General features: G+C 40.9%; 1 protein-coding gene across 1 annotated transcript; it reads left to right on the top strand.

Moving 5' to 3' along the window:
- Positions 1-206: 206 nt before the first annotated feature.
- paqr4a (progestin and adipoQ receptor family member IVa) lies at positions 207-18,831 on the top strand. The gene is made up of 3 exons (XM_031750385.2): positions 207-2,854; positions 7,940-8,158; positions 10,942-18,831. The coding sequence occupies exons 1-3, from the start codon at positions 2,581-2,583 to the stop codon at positions 11,373-11,375; spliced, it is 927 nt and encodes a 308-aa protein (XP_031606245.2). The 5' UTR covers positions 207-2,580; the 3' UTR covers positions 11,376-18,831.
- The last annotated feature ends 1,392 nt before the right edge of the window (positions 18,832-20,223 follow it).

The raw sequence follows: 20,223 nt of genomic DNA, 5'->3' as shown, positions 1-20,223 counted from the left end.
TCAGCTCACTACCACCAAAGGACTGATATACACATACACCTTTACAAATAGAAATACACCTTACAATACTCACCAAAAGACTCAAAAACAACAAAAACTTCCACAAATCCGCTGCAAACTGGACCTGGGAACAATATGCTCATTTCCTCACTCAGTCACATAGTTACTGAAAACACATTTATATTATACTATATTTGCACATTTTGGATCTTGCACATGTCTTCGTCCTGTCTTGTCTACAATATCCTGACAACAACTTGAACCTAGTATTCAATACCTACTGCACAATCCACTTTGTATTGTCTCTGTCCTGTCTTTGTTTATTGTACAGTTAGTATTGTATAGTTATCATTATAGTATTGTATAGTATTATATAGTTAGTAATTATCCCCTAATTTTACCAAAATTTAGCACGTTATTTATTTATAATTCCTAGTTTTATATCTCTTGGATATATATCGTTTATATACTTATAAATGCGCCACGGGGGGCTTGGGGTGAAACAGCATTTTGGTACACTGTATACTGTGTATACTGTTGTATTGACAATAAAGCTCTTGAATCTTGAAATATGAGAATTTCTTTCCAACTCAACTTTGAGAAGTGAAACAATACAGTTCCTTGATTTCTCTAAAATTCTTGTAAATGTAGCTATTATTTGTTGTAAATCTACCAGTTTTATTTTTGTAAATTTGCCCTTTTTGTTCCATATATTTGCCTTTTTGACTCTCTGAATTTTCTCTAAATATTTTTCTCCTAAATTTGAAAGTTTCTTTCTCATTAGTTATTTCTGTATTCATTTTTTTTTTTTTACCTCTGATATGGAAGCTTGTTTCTGCCTTTGCCTCATTTGCTATCTGTAAGTCAAACTGATTTCAAAACTCAAAATATTGAGGTACTCAGAAGTAACTCAAAATACTAAGTACTTGCTAAGAAGTACTACTAAATTACTTATTTAGAAGTAACTTAAAATTTCAAGATAACTAACTCAAAACTTTAGCCCAATAAGTCAAAATTTCGACTTACCTGTGGCTTCCTTTTCCTTCCCACCATCCTTCTCTGTCACACCCATCACTATTGTATTTTTGTCATTGCCACCATCTGCAAACTATACATCATAGCAGGTCTCATAACCATCTTATAAACCTTCCCTTTCACTCTATCCTTCTGTCACAAATCACCTCCAACACTCGTTTCCACTCACTCCACCCTGCCTGCACTCTGATCTTCGCCTCTCATGTGCGCTGTCTGTTGTTTTGGATTTTTGACCTCAGGTATTTAGACCCATCTGCCTTCTCTGCTCCCTGCAGCTTCGCCGTTACATCTGTCTCCCTCTCATGCACACACATGCATTGTCTTGCTTCAACCGACTTCGGAGAGATGAGAGCAATCTCTCCACGAGATGGCTCTTCGTGGAGCCACCTCTCCACGAAGAGAGCTTACTATCACTAAAGATCACACTGTACAAACATTACTGTCCACGGAGACAGCTGCCTGACCTCATCCTACCTCTCTCTGCCTGGCTTTTTTTTCACTGGCGGAAGCAACCTTCCAAACCCTAATATCCTGTCGTATTTTTCACTCGCAGCTTTACTTTATCCTTTAGTTTTAGCTAAATATAATAACCTTATTTGGGAATAGTTGTGCGAAACTTCCTGGCTTTTATTTTGAAAACACCGATCGGAAATGTCCAGGTTTCTGTCTGAGTAACTTGACGCTTGGAAGACGATGCAGGGGAGACTCGAGGCCGCCGGAGAGGACTCCGCATTTCAAGCAAAACAGCCACCTAGCAATAATGATGGATCATAGTTGGCTCAAACACCCGATGAAGACACTGAATACTCGCCGTATGAAGCAGGCTGGGCGTGTTTAAAGCCAGCCGGCTCAAGTATCCGCTTTTACATCCTCAGCCACCGGACGTTGGTAGGCGACTGCCCGGCTTGCTAGCCCGCAGTCCTTCAAAATCTCTGCTCCACAATCACGGACCTTCTCCATTTATTTTTTATTTTTTCAGTGGCATTACGAAATTTAGCAAGTATACAAGGGGCTGGATTAAGAAAAAACGCCCGTCTACTTTCATTACAGTGAAGGTGTAACCTGCTAGTCCTCTATTTCACATCTGACCGCTGGGATCGAGCTAGCATCATCTGGAGTTGGACGCTGGCGCGGCTCCCCCACAGCATCCTTGCCCGCGCCGCTGCACCGGAATGCTAACTAACGAGGAAATGGCTTTAACATGACCGCGAACCCTTCGCCTCTCAAACGCCTAGCGCTTGTAGGTGGCACACGGACACTTTAGATGCCAAATGTAATGACCGCCGGGAGCTTGCATCATGCGTGTGGCTTTCCGCGTCTGTCTCCAGCCTCGCGGATGACAGTCGCACAGGTACCGGCGGTTCAAAGCGAGCAGCGACGGCGCGCGCACACATTTGCCGGGTAGCGCTTAAAGACTTCTCCTGAGCTAGCTAGCGCCGAGCTAGGCGGCTAACAGCACAAAATAATAATTAAAAAACAAAGCAAAAAACAAAAACAAAAAACAACAACCCCCAAACAAAACAAAAAAACTCACAACCAATACCAATGGTTTCCCATAAGGTTTTAGTCGCAATAATCTTACTGAACGTGTATATAGGTGTACAGTCAGTTTTTTACTTATTCGGCGGTGTCCTTTTAACCGTCCTCTTTGCTATGGCATTTTTAAATGGACCCAGGCTGCTGGACTGGGCGAGTTCACCTCCACATCTTCAGTTCAACAAATACGTCCTTACGGGATACCGGCCAATTTCCTCCGTGCAGGACTGCATCAGAAGCCTGTTTTACCTGCACAATGAACTTGGAAACATATACACTCACGGTGAGTACAACAAAAATCAGATTGGAGTGCTTAGTCAGCAGGTGAGATTTGTGTAGAGTGGGAGACAGACCCTGTACCTGCAGAAGGATTCACTGCCAGACTCTGCAACACAGGTTGGGAAGCTTTCATGAAGGCATACATGACTCAGACTCTTAAAAAAAACCAAAACTTTATTTATCCAGATGACAGCAATTTACAAAGTCATCATTTCTTGTACAACTCTTCAGTGTGATTCATCGAAAACTTACAATAACAGAACACAAAAGCAGAACATGGTTTGACTGACTGACTGATTAATTTATTTTTTATTTTTTTATTTTTAATGTGTCATGCATAAGGGAATCAGTCCAATCCAAACAGGCTTACAAGGCACAAATAGCAAGAAACCAGAGCTAGAGTAGGACCATACAAATTACAAGAGTACTAAAGAAATAATCCAGCTTTGAAGTCTCACGCATTAGGAGCAAAGGCAGCAGACTCATAGACATAAAAAATGATTAAAAACCATCTTCAGTCATCATCAGCGTATAAACACATTTATGGTTTGACAAAGAGCTCATTAACTATCACAGAAGGACAATACAAAATAAACTGATTTATTTTCAAGCATAAAATAAGATTTGGCGACTATCACCAGTTATTACACTGGGAATACCACTGCCAAGTTTATTCAGTTTTCACTGAATAAAAAAAGCAGGAAATCATATACTTTGAAAAGCTGTAATGTTTGCAAGCTAATGTTTGCATTGTTGCAAAGTATATACTCCATAACGAGCATATGATGTTTGTAATGAAGTAATTAACACTGTGATATATATAGATATGTGCATGTAAGTATTTTAGAATTAGATTAAAAGGAAAATTAAAAGTCTCTTAACTTTCTAGCACTGCATGTCATAAACTAGTTGGTAAGTTATTGTGAGGCCTCTGCACCAGCTCTGGTACATGTGCTGCAGGCAGTGCTGAGAGTATTAAAACAATAGATTTGCTGAATGAAGCATCTGTTTCTGCATTATGTTTATTAAAAGAAAATGTTTTCATGTTGATAAATACTGCCAGTGCCAATATTCATGTGAAACACTCAGCCCACCAAAGAGCTGAAATCCAGCTCACTGGAATGCTTTGCGGAGAAGAAGGACATCAGTTTGACATTTGACTGCATTTTGCAGGCTGCTCTTTGCTGCTATACCTAAAACAAAGGATCACATGAAAATGTTTGGCCGACCTGTTATTTTCATCTGAGTCATGTCAGTTTTACAGCCTTCTTGCTGGCAGAGACATCAACCATTGTCTGCCATACCATGCCACACTAAAGTGATGGGTTTCAGCCCTGTCCACTATACTGTTACATTTCTCTGACATGACGTTAGACTAGAAAAATGTCGAATGTGGAAAAATTGAGGCATATTCTTGAAATTGCAGAGATTTCTCAGGCTGTTCATCAGTTTTATACATGTTATTTGTACTAAAGGCTGAGCTTATATAAAATTCTCGCACCCACCACAAAGGTTTTGGCCTTTTGCAGAAGAAGGCCTAATTTACTCAAACTTAAAATACATTTTTGATTAACAAGCATCCAAAAATAACAGGAAAAAGCAAAAACTTGTATTAACTAATGTAACAAAGGCTCTTTGTCTTAATTCTATTGCACCAGTCGTGCTTGTGTGGATTTTCACCCTCGAAAGACACATTTTTAATTCATGAGAAACACTGAAATCCTGATGTTTTAAAGAATGTGCTTAAACTTCTTTGCATTAAAAAAAAGTTTAGGTGTTTTTCGCAGGCCCAACTTTTCCAAGTTCTGATACCTTGGCTTTGAGTATCTGCCAATGCCGAGTAGTGTTAGATAAATAAGCTGTAATCCTTAACATGGATAAAAAATGGGGAATATGTATGCAGCAGTAGTCTCCACTTAAACTTTGTTTTTCAGCTTTGTAAGAATAAATGGTCTTGCCTAATTACTGAGCGTTTAAAAGTCTTCTTTCAGTCAGGATTCACAATGATGAAACTTTTCATCATGTTGTGTATGTCTCATTACTAGTTTAGTAAACGTTAGGTCCCAGATGTCTTGCCTGCAAAGAAATAACCTTGGCTCAACTTTGCATAGTCATTTTCATGTGCGGTTACACGCCTGCTTAGAACAAATGCGGCAATCACAATGTGATCAGGAGTGTGACTGTACCTATGTAATCTAAGAGCTATTCTGGATCAAAATAAAAAGTTACTTTAAAAATGTTTACATTTTGAGTTTTAGCAATAATGATTATCCGTGTTTCGCTCATTGGCTAACGACTTTTGACTGACAAGTCGCAACGTCTATCTTTTATATTGTGGTGGTGAAATAAATCCATAGAACTGAGTTGAATACATCATCCCGTAGATCAGCACATTGTCGTTGCTTGATTTAGCTTTTTCAACTCAGGATTGAACTGATATCCAATCCAAATATCAGAGCAGATCATCCCTAATCCCTAACCACTTAAAATCAGAAATTAAATGCATTTGACATGCATTTGATTTATGCCAGTACTGCCCAACTTATTCAAAGGACTCTATTTTAAAAGCTGCCACCCTCCCAAGGTGCATTTTTTTGGCCTAGATGTTAACTGTATGGCAGTTTTGCAAAGAGGGAATTTTTGTTGGTAAAGAAATGTTTTTCCAAGACTTTTCTTTTTGGAGGCAAGCGTTTAAACGTGGACTGAATTTTTAAAAAGCAGTTTGACTTGCACCTAATGGAAAACGCCACGAAGAACGGTGTTTTTGGTCTGCTCTTGAATTTTGTGTTTACACAATATGCAATTCTTTTAATAGTTTGCTACAAGCCCAGATTAATTGCAGAATTGTGTTAATCTGTTCAGCCAAAGGTGAGATTGAGGTGTCGGCCTGTTAGCAGTTTGCGTGGTGGGTTTTTTTATTTTCACACTGAGATGATTAGACAGCCTGTAATGTGGCACTCAGCAGCATGACTTGTGTCTTTTGCCCTTCTCTTTTCATATCAAAGTGCAATCCGGATGGTGTAATTTAACTGTGTTGTGGCGCTCCAGCATCCAGCAGTCACGGCGCAGTTAAACAGCATCAGTGATTATCAGCTAAGTGGCTCTGGATGTCTTTATTGCACTCCAGTGATGTTGGCTTAGCATGCGACCTCAACATAACAGGCTAATGTTTAATCTAATGAGCTTTATTTCCTAGTTTTCCAGATCTGAGAAGAAGAAGAAAAGGCTGCGCTGTGCTTGTAATTCTTCTTTATTATTGCGCTGTAACATTTCGGCTGAGTTTCATGAGCCGGCTTGTTTTGCATATAAACTGAAAACATCCTGCCCGCAGCTCAGGTCTCAGATACTCAGAGGTCCTCGCTCCCGCTGCTGTGTCCACGCCTGACTTCAACTAGCCAGCTCAGGGCGAATGCTGAGGGGGAGATAATGTGCTTAAAATAGACGCGTTACAGTTGCATGCCATTCCTTGTATCACCTGCCTTGACTTCAGCGAGAGCAAAAATGAGAGAAAGGGAGGAGTGCTGTAGGTGTGTCTCAGAGTGATAAGAGACGTATGTAAGCGGATCAAATTTCAAGGTCTGCATTTTGCTCACGTAGCAGTCAACGCCAAACTCCCTGCCAAACAGGGAAACTTGAATGGGAGCCGTGTAGCCATTAGCAGCGTGGCCTTTTGCTGCATCAGAATTAGAGCTTAGTGGGAGCTTTGGCTTTCTCTCAATGGGGAATCACTGATAACGTTGGTGCCAATCACGTAGGTTTCCCCTTTGGCTCTTCTTGCTGGTATCTGTGCACTCTCAGCAGCCCTTCACGGCTACTGATTCTCATATAGTGTGAAAAACAGCGTCCTCGATTCCAGAAACTCCTGAGCTAGATAATCCATCACCGTAAACACGACACCTTAATTTGCTTTTGTCAGAGTTGAGCGGATGGTTTTCATACCAGCGTGCGTGCATATTACCTCAGGCAACATTATCCGTTGGACTCTATTTACAAGCAGAAGTAAAAGATGGTGCTTCAGTCGTTTTAATTGCATGTCATCAGAATTGTTAAAAGTGTTGAATAAACAGACGTTATTTGACACAAGAAGCACTGCTGTCAGGACTTTAATTACATGTGTGTCTTTACATATGAGATAAGATAAACTATACTTTCTTCATTCCAGAAGTTTTGAGAAAGTATATTTTTTCTTGTATGGAATAACAATGAAAATAATATACTAAATAATAATAATAATACCAATAGTAATTTTATTAGTAAATGGAGGTACATAAAGCAGGTAATATTATTTATAAATGTAATGAAATAAAATAAATAAAATATAGAAATTAAATAGTGATATGAATGTTAATTAAATCAAAGTTATGAGATATATGCATGTATTAATAATAATGATTTTAAAATATAAAATGCAGATTAAAAAGTTAAAAAAAATGAAGTATTGTTATTTAATATTTTACTGTATTGTGTTTTAATTAAAGACATTTTTTAAATTATTAATTAAATTATTGCCCTGTATTAAGCTCAGCCTTTTACATGACGTTCTGTTGTTTAGACTATTTAGACTTTTATATAGCTCCATCATTAATTTTATTTGATTATTTGTTTTATTTTTTCTATTTATTTAAAGTTTATTTGATCTTTCTCTTGTGTCATTTTAACATTACAATTTTTGCCTAATTACCTTCAAGATAAACACAGTTTCATTGTGTGCATATTTCGCAGTGTGTTTATTTTTCCACTTTCAGTCATTACACATGCTTTTAAATTTACAGATCAGAGTGGTTCTACAAAGATAAAAAATAAAAGTGTTTCACTTCTGTATGAACTGACTTGTTGAGCCCTAGAAGGACTTTAATTTAAACTCCTGTGTGGTAAAAAACTCATTTTTAAATACTACTACGTTCCCATTCAGCGAGTATTTGTATTTGTAGGCTGATTCCAGAGCAACTAAAAACTCTTGAGTTATGCCACATTCTGCAGATGTGATAAAGTTAGTCTTTTACAAGTCTTTTATTGTGTGGTAAGCTTAAGGTAAAGCCTTCTTTTATAACCACCGCTCTCTCGGTTTCTCTGCCTGCTCACTCTTCAGGCATCCCTCTGGTTTGCTTCCTGGTGCTGCTGCCTCTTAACATCCCCTGGTCTCAGATCAGCGTGACATGGCTGGGTGTGGTGCACTTCCTGGCCTGCCTGTCACCCCAGCTGGGCTCTGTGGTCTACCACCTGTTCATGAACCACGAGGGAGGGGAGCCGGTCTACCACACCCTCCTGAAGCTCGACGTGTGTGGAATCTGCATGATCAACACGTTGGGTGAGGCTTTGGATTCATTGTCAGCTGTTGTGCTCTTATTGCTGATCTGTTTTCTTCCAGGATGGAATTGATTGTCAGTGATTTACCGTGCAAGTGTTTTGCTTGGAGGTGTACCAGTATTGATTTGTCGCAACACATTCTGATTCGATCTTACTTTGCAAGCAATGATTCGAGCTCTGAAATGATTATTGATCTGTCTATGCTGCCTACATCACCCTATTGTAAGAAAAAATGACAGGCACATTATTTTTTATTTCTTTATAGACTTGTACACTTTGAATGAACCTTTTAGATTTGCCCACTACACCGATATCGATAATACAGTACATTTATTATTAATATTGTGACAAAGCATGGGAATAACAGGAATTGTTCCAGGAATTTTTACCAACCCTGCAACCTGCCAGGCCTAAGCACCGGGGATATTTATTCATCTTTACGACCAAAGCTACAACCCTTACGTTAGCTTATGTATCTTACAGGCCTCCTGTTCCCATTAACTGTTTTTAACCATAAAAAATATTTGGAAAATCTACAATAAAGTCTAAAAAAGGATTAAACACCCAAGAAAACATTGTGACTTATTACCGTTTTACCTGATAATCTGATGTTCATCCTCTATGCCCACTAATTATTCATTTAGGTGGGCCTAATCATTCATCAGTGTATGTTAACGAGGTTTAATATGATATAAATGTTCTTTTCATGCTAGTTGTGGATAAAGTATCCTTTGTGCTTCCTCACAGAGCTACATAGACACGGGCAAAGATTTTTATTCTAGATGTCCTTCGTGACACAACCTTCCTGGTGTATTCAGAGTTAGGGCATGCACTAGTAGCACACTAGCTTTTGACCGCCTGTGCTCTGGTTGCACAGTTTTACCCAATTAGTAGTTAAGAAAATACCATGAAAGCAGTTGCCATCATTTAATTGTACTAAATTCCTTCATCCCCTTAAATTCACTGTTATAGCCAGATCTAAAATCCTTTCTATCAAAAGGTTTAGCAGCAAAATCTAGAGGCAATGAACAGCTAGGGCTGGGTGGAGGTGAGGAGGAACAGGGCTACCATGATAAAAAGAAAGAAAAACAGCTCTCAGGAATGCAGACAGACGAGTGTATACACGTCCTCTCGAATGAACTAATGCATACGCTTCATGTGAACATAAAGAAAACTCTGTCAGGATTAGTGAAGTTAAACAGACTCAAGTGCAGGGCAGGGAGAGAGTAAAACAATATAAATATTAATGGACTTAGACCTACAGGTAATTTCAGGATTTTGAGCAAGTAAATAACAATTCTCCAATATAAGGGAACAGAAGATGGTTAGCAGTGCAGAATTAGGCAAGAAGGCAAAAGCAAATATAGCTTTAGACAGAGGACAGACTTCGAAACAATAAACATGTGAGAATAATTAAAGCAGGAAATCCAAAAAGGAAGGAAAATCCACAAAGGCAGGAAACAATGAACCATGTAAGAAAACGAACCTTTACAGTAAAACGTGAGTCAACTAAAAGACTAATAACTCACCCTGACGACAGGAGAACACAGAGAGCAGGAGAAGTCTAACAACAATGTAATATATAACAAGGATCACTTCATCTTTTTCTCTTTGCCTACAAGTGATTTTCCATTTGCAATTAAAATGAATCAGAAGAAAACAGTTAATGATCACATTTGAGCCACAAATTAATTGTCTCTTGTTCGGCTAATGGATTCATCACCCTCAGCTCAAGGTGACTGCGAGTTTAATAAAACAGAAATGCTTTCAGTCTACAAAATAATAACTTTTCCGTTGAAAACAACATCCTCTACTTGTTTTATTTTTTCCTTTGTGCTAAAAAAAACTCCTTTATTTTACTGAGTTATCCACATCTAGAAAGTGTAGCTTATTTAGTAGCTGTATTTAGGAACAGTGCATTTAAAGCTCAGTTGAACATTAGAAGAACTGACACACTCTGCAATATTAACAGTCTTATAACTTCATTACAAGCCACACTGCGTAGCACGGCTCAAACAAACTCACAAACATCAAGTCTGAGCCATGTATTCTGCTCATTTCCTGTTATTTCTGTGTTACGTCCTCCTTGGAACGATCACGGTAACAGCCGGAGGACACACGACACACACACACACAAGCTCCTGCTGTCACAACTCACCTAGACTAGGACGGGAGCAGGTGACAAGATCACTTTGATTCACGATTAAGCTTGTTGAACAAGTACTTTGATGAAGGACCCTTATTAGCTTTTGACCCACAAAGGTTATGACTATGGTTACAGTAATGAATGACACAGTTATTAACTCTAATAAAATGATTTCACTCAACCTGTGTTCACCTTCTCAGTAACGGCACTGCCTGCTGATTGTGTGTCAGAGAGGACAGGCTGCAGACCCCTAATGACAACATAGAGAAAAAACAAAGGGACAAATTTACAGTCCACATGCTTCTATTTTTTGTTGCACACTGTAAATCTCTGTCCCGTCAGTGCTGCCCTCCTGCTGAGTTCTCTAGAATAGAGAACTCTAGAATAGAGAACTGCCTCCTTATTTCAGTAACCTCACCATCCACTTCCTGTAATGTGACGTAAAAAAATACAAAGTTGGAGGTTGTTTCAGCCACCTTCCTGCACAGTTGAACTGTGATTAATGAAACCATCAAGCTTTGGCCAAAAGCGCAGAGTTACACACACAGCTTTAAAGGGTCAACGATTCAACCTTTGTGCTTTTCACGAGGTGTGGCTTCGTCGCTCTTCTGACTTCCCTGTCTTTTTTCGTGTCTTAGGAGCACTGCCTATCGTCTACACCACGCTGCTGTGCTACCCATTTATCCGCACCGTGGCCCTTTTAGTCTACATCCTGCTGTCCAGCCACGCCATCTACTGCGCCGTCACCGCTCGGAGCAGCGTTCGGCGGTTGCGCTCCTTCGCCTGGCAAGCGCTGTTTCGATTCTCCTTCTTCCTGCTCCGCTGGGTGGGCGTGGGCGGCGGCAGCCCCACCTCGCTACGCCACTTTCTCACGATGGATGCACTGGCCGTGCTGGGCGGGGTCATCAACATCACACGCATCCCGGAGCGCTTTTGGCCGGGTCTCTTCGACTACTGGTGCAACAGCCACCAGATCATGCATGTACTGGTGGTGATCTCCATCCTTTACCTGCACTGGGGCGTGCTGGACGACCTTCTCTGGATCACCAGCTACGACTGCCCCTCAGATTGACCCACACAGCAGCCCCCCGGCCCCTCCCAAGGAGCGCTGGAACATACCATTGAAAGACCTCTGGGGGGAGGGGGGAGCCTGGAAAGGGAAGGGAAAGGACAGGGATCACAGAAACTGATGCTGTGCATGTGTTCACTTCATGCGCTGAAACTCAGAATGTTCATATCTTCGTCCATCTTGATTTGTGCGAATGCAGGTAAAAGTATGTCGAGTAACACGCACAATCATTCTGACTTGCTCAGTTGCCACAAACTTGGTGCAAAGGTGTATACATACACACATGCACACACACACACACACAGACACATTCATACACAAACAGATAAAAAAAGTGGAAAATTTTAACAAGTAAATTTATTAACCAAGTTTTAAACCCTATAATGTCTTAGGTAAAGGTTACAGCTCGAAACCTTTTACATAATGATAGAAGTTTCTCTTGAGGATTACTTGATGTCGTTGATTAAAACGGTCTCAATCAGTGGTTCTGAAAGTTGGGTCCACGACCCACAGCTAAAATATCTAGTGATAAATTTCCTTTAAATTGCTGAAATTACATTCTGATCTTAAAAAGTGGTGATCTACAGTTGGAGACTATATTTTGTGTCCTTTAATCACACCCATGTTATCTTTGGACGAGTAGAAACTGACACATGTGTCTAAAATGTTTAGATTTAAAAGTTTCATAATTTTGGCATGCAAGAGTAGAAATGGTAGTAAGCATGTGGTTTGTCAGTGTTGGGATTATAAGCGAGATCTTGGAAAAATGTTCTTGCCTGTAGCCTCAGGAATACACCGAGCATTCCAAGTCTCATGCCGCTGCCGAAGCTGATCTCGCCCACTCACGACAATACTTGCGAATCCATGAGACAGGTCGCGGCACGCCCCAGAAGCAGCTTTGTGTCCTGAGTTTTTTTTATGGAAGCTGCATTAAGATGCACAGAGTAGGGCGGGAATTCAGACCCAGAAGAGCAAAGAGTTTCATATCAATTTTGAAAGAATGCTGGCCGGTATTCTGATTCTAATTTAATTTATCTGAATATGAATTTAAGTAAGTACTGAGCCTTTTTACTGGTAGAGACCTATAACAGTAAAAAGACACAACACTTACTGTGACCTTTGGAGGGGTTTATATGTGGTAAAACATTTTGTGTAAGAAGTACTTTGGAGTGTTTTGAGCAGGGGCTTGTATTAACTTTTCAAACTCAAGGTTACCACTGTGTGTTAAAGCCACTGAAGGTTTCATAAAGATTTAAGGGGCTGGGTGAGTGGGAGGAAAATTCATGACAAAACCTCAGAACTTTCAAGATTGAAGCTGTAAAAAGGACAAAATGGCACATTTATGAGGAAAAAGTCAGAAGTTTATATTCCTGAATCGCCTGTGTGGTCTTCCTAGTTTCCTCTTGCCTGGCAGCTCCATCTTCAACATCATTTGTCCAGTATATGCACTACCCCTCTTCTGCACATGTCCAAACTATCTCAGCCTTGCCAATTTTGGTCCATACATCACAGCAGGTCTCACCATCTCGTAAACCTTTCCCTTCATTCTTGCTGTTAACAAATCACTCCTGGCACTTGTCTCCACCCGCTCCACTCTGTTCTTCGCCTTTGTTGTGCACTGTCTGCTCCTTTGGAGGGTTGACACCAGGTTTTAAACTAAGCTACGTTTCTAACTCATTCACCTTTCTGCCTGTCTCCTTCTCAGTCACACACATGTATTCTGCCTTCTACTGACTTTAATTCCCACCCCAACCTTGGAACCATCTGTCACTCCTACCGCACACCTCACCACTGTCTCTCTATCCTTATGCATGTCCTGCACCACTCTCCCATACTTCTCTGTCACGCTTGACTTTCTCATGCAGTTACATAGTTCCTCTTTTGGGACCCTATCATATTGTTCGATCCACAAAGACACACTGTCACAAGTCTTACCTGCTCTATACTTCTCCATCAACACTATCAAAGCAAACATCACGTCTGTAGTGCGCTTTCTCATTTTGAAACCATACTGCTGCTGACTGGTCATCACCTCTCTTTTTCATGGCATGGCCCATCACCTTCGTCCTTCTGTAGTTACTACAGCTCTGCACATCACCTTTGTTCTTGAAAATCAGCACCAGTACACTTTTTCTTTATTCCTGAGACACCTGCTCTCTCCAGGGCTTTGGTAAACAAGCCGATTAAAGGTCCACTGCCCTTTCTCCCATACATCTCCATACCTCCACAGGTATGTCTGGACCAACTGCCTCTTCATAGCTGCCCTCACGTCCTCCTTTCTAATCCTCTGCACTTTCTGATTCACAAACTGTCCTCCATCTGTCCTCTCTCTCATTTTCTTCACTCATCAGCTCTTTGAAGCACTCCTTCCACCTTCTCAACACTCTCTTCAGTTGTAAGTACATTTCCATTTCTATCCTTAATCACCCTGCACATCTTTTCCAGTTGAATCTCTCCACCTAGCAAATCAATACAAGTTCTTTTCTCTTTCCTTAGTGTCCAACTTCACGTAACACTCACTGCAAGTCTTTGCTTTGCCATTTCTTTTGTTGCTGTACTTCTGGCCTCCCAATACTCCTGTCTACTTTCTTCAATCAACCACCTAGGCTTCTTGACTCCTTGTCGTCCTGAAGATACACAAAATACCTTCTTTGCAGTTTTCCTCACTTCTTCAGCTGTGCTTTCTCAGTCATTAATTAACTTTCACTACCCACCCAGAAACTCATCTCGTCTCCTTCCTAAACTCTGTACAGCATTCTTCCTTCTTCAACTTCTAACTTTTTACCCCTCAGGCGTGAACTTCAAATTCATACCATGAGTGTAGCCACTAAAAATCTTGGACGAGTTTGAACCTCATTGACCTCAAGGTCAGAGGTCAAGTTTTCTAAAAATCTTGTGAATGTGATGACTCAAGAATGAGACGGTATAGAATTGTGAAACTGATACCATAGGTGTGTGTACTTTGAGGCTGAGGGGCAGCACTGGTCGGTGGCCAGCATTTTAATACTTGCCTCTTCCTTCACTCACTTCTTCTTGATTTCCAGTATTAATGTAAGTTGCAACATTCAGATTGATGGAAGTTGAAGAAAGACCAGAGATGCTCCAAAATAACTTGTGGCAGGGCTAGCATCTGTGTTTGCTGAGTGGAAATTGTGTTTTGTTTGTTTTTTAATCCAAAGTATTTTTGCTTGGTTTCTGGTCATGCAGTTTTGATCCTGGCCTACGACTGCTCACAGCAACAGGGAACCAGAGGAGGCAAAGATAATGTGTTACTCAGGCTAGCAGATGTTTTTACTGATGAGAGAATCATCTGTGCCTGACAGAGGAGAAAGCCATTGTTAAGCTATGTAAAGAACTGCTCATGCAGAAAATAATAATAATAATACATTTATAGAGCCAGAATCTACCCTCCTGTAGAAATTTGCGCTCATACCACAAGCACTATTTTAAAAATAAACACTCAATGCAGACCAAATTAATCGCCCCTCAACCCGACGTCGATTTGCATGAGAAACAGTGACCGGTGTATTCTTGGGGTAAAGGCTCCCTGCCCCCAGACGAGTTTAAAAACCCTTCATCCAAATGATATGACAGTCTTTGTCTCAACCTGCACAGCACATTCATATCTCACATCGCATACACAGCACGCACTCCCACGCACCTTTGTTTTTACACATGTACAAAGCACTTTTAGAGTTTTAACTTCGTCCAACAGACTGAATTTTACAGGACTGTTTAGTTCCCTGTTTTCTGCCACTGCCTCTTTTTCTTCTTTGTCCTCTTTGTCGTCTGAATGGTCCTTACCGAAGGCGTGCGAGGGGCTCATTCCTGAAGCGTGCCAGCAATGAGTTTACCTGCTGAGATGTCCCAGACCACCAGATGGGATCTGTTGAGTGTTATCAGCATTGTTTGCACCAGTGCCAAAGAAATTCAGGCATTTTTAAATCAGAAAAGAAACTGATGTTTATGAGCTGCCTTTGCCAAACTTCTGCTTATGTCCAGCCAACTCCAAGTTGATTGGTCTTATGCATTTATTATGACCTCCCTTTGTTTGGAAGACCACCGTTTCCATTTGTGCGAGACGTAATTATCTTTTTAAAGGCAGAGGCTGAGTGCTTTGTGAGTCTTCTGCGCAGTTGTGTATAAAAGCCATCGAATGTGCGTAGTTGTTTTACACTGAAATGCCACCATGTGCACATAATATATAAAACTATATGTGGCAGTGCTGAAATGTAAAGGGGTAATGACTTAATAATGCTATTTATAGTTATTTGTCTTCTGGCCCCAAACGCGTAAGGATATATATTTAATCAAGAAATAGATTATATTTGTGTTTGTTTTTATTCATTTGTATTAATTTAAATGTGTGTGTCAGCTGCTTAGAGTTTACATCATTGCAGTGCAGGATCGCTCTGACTGACAGGTCAAATAAGAGGTCAAAGAAAATCCATTGTTTTATTTAAACCATGCAAATCCGGAGGATTAGCTCCACATTTTCTCTGCGTACAGTTTTGCTTGCCTTCCTGCAATATGTGACGTCTCAGTCACACAGGAACACTGTTGAAAAAGATCTGTCTTTACACGTCGCAGCTCGGCGAGGAAAACAGCTGCAATGTGACCTTTAAAACAGGTGCAGGTCTATTCTGAAGTTATTTATGTCCTCAGGCATGAATGTAGATGTGCTGTGCTTAGATGTTTACTTATATATTGAACCTAAATATTATTATATGGTCAGTCATTCTTGCCACATTATTTATTTATTTATCTGTACTTGCTTGCACTTTTCTTGAATTGATGTTTAATCTTTTTAAAGTGGTGGTTTATACACTAAGCTGGCCTACGTATGCAGGAATGAACCCCTCTGAACCCGCCTCCCTGTCATGTATGAGTCACAGCACCTTTGTGTGTGTGTCCAGGCGTGTTACTGTTCTGTAGAAGTAATCGTCGCACTCTTCAGTCATGTTCAGGACTGGCTTCTGAAGCCTCATTTCATAACTAGACTTTTTTTGTGTTTTTTGTAAGCATTGGGTTTGTTTCTCACGCTAGTTGCCAGCCATGTCAGCCCCACTTCATCTCGCCAAATTAGCAACGTCTGCTTCCTGTGACACTGACTCACAGATGAAGGATTTCCCAAAGTGTGTATGACAAGCATTAACCCCAACACGATCCGACTTTATGGCCTTGCCCTCATTTAAAAAGTCAAGTTTGTCTGCTAGTCTCACTCTTACAGTGATCTTACAGTACAATGTAAAAGCTGAAGTTAATGTATTTTTGGCAATTGAATGAAAAAAAAATGCATGAAAGTAGCTGTGAAACAGAAACTGATGTCTCATAGTGTTAGCTGATTGTTAGTTCACTATAGCCAGCAACTGATCATTCACTCGGCCCTGGAAATGACTGTGTGGTTAGTGGGAGGTGGGGTTTGGAGTGTGGCGTTACCCCTGCAGGAGGAGGCTTTGAAGCGATCCGAGGCCATGCATCACAATCAAAACAAACTGCACTGTTCATCGTTCTCCAAAGGGCTTTGAATTCAAGTCAATTCTGAAATACATTTAAAGTCCATATAAATAATGTAAATACATTTATGTAGATTATATACAGTGCAGAAGAATATACAGTGACTCATTTTTAACACACACACTTGGTTAAGGAAGAAAGATAGGAAGCAATGGGATTACCCACCCAGTGAACGTGCTCAAGACGACTTTACCAAAGTTGAGATTTGGTTAAAAGATGGAAAGACGTTGGGAGAACGATGCCCTTTTACAGCTAAACGTGGTTGTAAAGAAACACACTACAAACTCCTCAGAGAACCAGCAGTTCACACCCAAATTCAGTTATTTTGGTCAATGTTGAGGTCAGAAATCAAACTAACTTTAGCCTGCAGGCTGTGTGCCATTTAGATGTCTTTTATACCTCCAATAAACTGAAAGCGGGAAAATGTGAATTCCAGCCTTTGTAGCAGCCTGAAAACTCAACTTTTAATAAATTCTGACATAAAGGGACATCTGTCTAAAGGCTAAGGACTGGCTGACCAGATTTAGCCCAGAAAACATCGTCCGTTGGACTCCTGGTGCTTGGCGGGTAATGAGGGACGCAGACGCGGCTCGATGTGGAGCTTCAGATCGATATGAGTTATGTATTTGATTAGCTATGATGATATATATGTGAAAAACACAGGAAAAAAGAGACTGGCATTGGTTTCTGTTCAAATGTAGAGTTGTTTGACCGTTTTGTGGCCCTGACTAAGAATGCTTCTGATCATTTAAATGTAACCGCTTTTTTAAAGACACACGGGAAAGATATGCGCGACCATAGCAGGGGAATCTTGGCGGGCATGTGAATACCTCGTGACTACCACTGGTCTATCTATGCATTATCAGCCGAAGGATACGTAACAGTGAAGTCAATTTGTGTTTGTCAAACGGCTCTCTGATCCGCTGTAACGGAGGGCTCTCTCCCAACATCCTGAGTCTCCCGCTTCTCAGGGTGCCATAACAGTAGCTGTAACATCTGAAGCCTGACCGCTGCTGTCTGAAACATGGACGCGAGACTCACCTGCCCTCTTTAGTCCGGTCTGTTCACGCTGGGAACCCAGCTGGCAGGGTGGGCGCAAGGGCGAAGGAAGGTGGAGCATTTCTCTGAAAACCATGTTGCAGGAGTGGAACCTGGTCAGAAAATTGGTCTTTGTCCTTTTGTCTGTATGTTTAATGAAAAAAGAAAAGACATGATGTATAAAAGCATCACTAACAAATCTAAAACCTTTTTTGTTTTTTTAAATATTACACAGGTGCCGGACAGCCTGTTAACAACCTGTTTATAATGGATCACCTGTGTTGTTATATACTGATTATTAATGATTACTGTTATTCTGTGGATCCTATAATGACACTGGTCTATGTGTACAGGTAATGAGACAAGCCCTTTCCTTTAGGATGAAGGGAGCTTTCTGGAGGGTCTGTCTGTTATTGTCTCCATATCTGCATGGCTTTCTTAATGTGTCAAATGAGTGAGTGTGGCTCCATCTAGTGGAAGTTCATGTTCACTAATGCAGGCATTACTGTAGCTGAACTGCAGCCAAATGAAACGTAACTAACTGGTGGTAATACTGTCACTGCTGGTCTGCAGTTATCCTCCAGGGTTATTTATTTAGATCCCCAGATCATGTATGTACACATGTGCGTATGAGCTCTCCTGCAGAACCCATGCAAGCATGAAATCTGTATGTTGTCCCGTTTACTTTCGCCTGTTGCACCGACGGGATGCTGATTGCATTCCCAGAGTGCCTCGTTATCCAGTCTGTGTGCTTGCCAATTAATGTGCACGAACTCAGACGGTTTGTTCCTGTGCTGTAGTTCACATGTCTGTGCAACATTAGTGTCCTGTGTAACAGACAGGCTCTCACACTCCTCAGTCTCCAGCAACGATTGTGCAATAAACTGAAGTCTATATTTTTAAATCTGTCATCTCTTTTTTCCTGTTTGTTGCTGTGTTTCTTTTAAGATGTGTGTGTGAGAGAGAGAGGAAGAGAGACTATACTTTTATGTGTGTCTTTGTGAGGAATGATTTGAGTTTGAGGCTTTTTACTTGTCCTCGAGTATCTGAGTACATGTTCCCATGCCTTGCAGTTTTTTGTGACCTCCCTACCTACGCATGCATCCTTCAGGTGGACAATAAGCAAAGCAGCTGTCCTCGTCAGCCTGGTAATTTAATCCCTGCCCGAGGCCACTCCTGCTGACGGCACTCATTTTGGGAGGGTTAAGGGTTGGTTTTAGAGTGTAGGTAAGAATTAGGAATTAGGGTTGGTGTTTGGTACAACAGGGAGTTCAGACTTGGTGTCAGGGTTAAAATTAGATTTGGAGGTTGTTTTATACTTTCAAATTTGGTGGGGGTTTTTTATCCAGTGTTTTATTTGATTGTACAGCAAAAATAAATAATATGACCCTAATATGTCATATTAACAACCTGAGCAGTGTGTTAAAAACATAGATGCTTTTAATCCTTTAATATTTTCCAGCGGCTAACTACAGGAGAGAGACAGTTTTCAGGTGGTGGATGCACTTCAGGTGTCACTATCTAAATCTTAGATCTCCTTTTTGTTCAGAACAATTTTCAACTTTGAGCATCAGTATCACGGGATATGTACACTGCTCAATAAAATTAAAAACACATCAGATCTCACTGGGAAACAAAATCAAGTCTGGATATCTACAGCGATATGACTGGAACGAAAGGATGCCATGTCATTTGATGGAGATGAAAATTATGAATTCAAAGACACTGAAAAGTTATGTGGCAGGCTAGTCCAGGTAGCCAAAATGTCATTGCAGCATTTCAGAGTGGTTCTCCTGGAGGATCTCCTTCAAGTGCTGGACCAGGGCGTCGCTGGGCTCCTGGACAGTCTGAGGTGCAATCTGGTGACATTGGATGGACCAAAACATAATGTCACACAAGTGTTCAATTGAACTGGGTCAGATGAGTGTGGGGCCCAGTCAATGGTGTCAATTTCTTCATCCTCCAGGAACTGCAGGATACACTACACCAGTGTAGTCTGACAGTGGGTTCAAAACTTTCATCCCGTTATCTCGGTTATCACTGCTGAGCCTGTAGAGGTCTGTGTGTCGACCACCAAACCGGTGATGCTGAGTGACGCTAGAGGCTGCATAATATTCTCCAGACTCTGTCACGTCTGCCAGAGCCCACTAGAGGGCGTCAAGCCCTCAGGCCAGCCCTCACACCAGTGGCCTGCTGGAGGCTCTGGCATTGCTCATCAGATAGCAGTCCTGCGGGGGCTTTTTGACATTTTTGCCTTCATTGAATTGTAAGAGTGAAGACAGACTGGAAGCAGGGA

Source organism: Oreochromis aureus, linkage group 4, assembly GCF_013358895.1.
Source record: "Oreochromis aureus strain Israel breed Guangdong linkage group 4, ZZ_aureus, whole genome shotgun sequence".
Lineage (NCBI taxonomy): Eukaryota > Metazoa > Chordata > Actinopteri > Cichliformes > Cichlidae > Oreochromis > Oreochromis aureus.
Note: the sequence above shows the minus strand (reverse complement) of the source record. Positions and strands in the feature narration are given on the sequence as shown.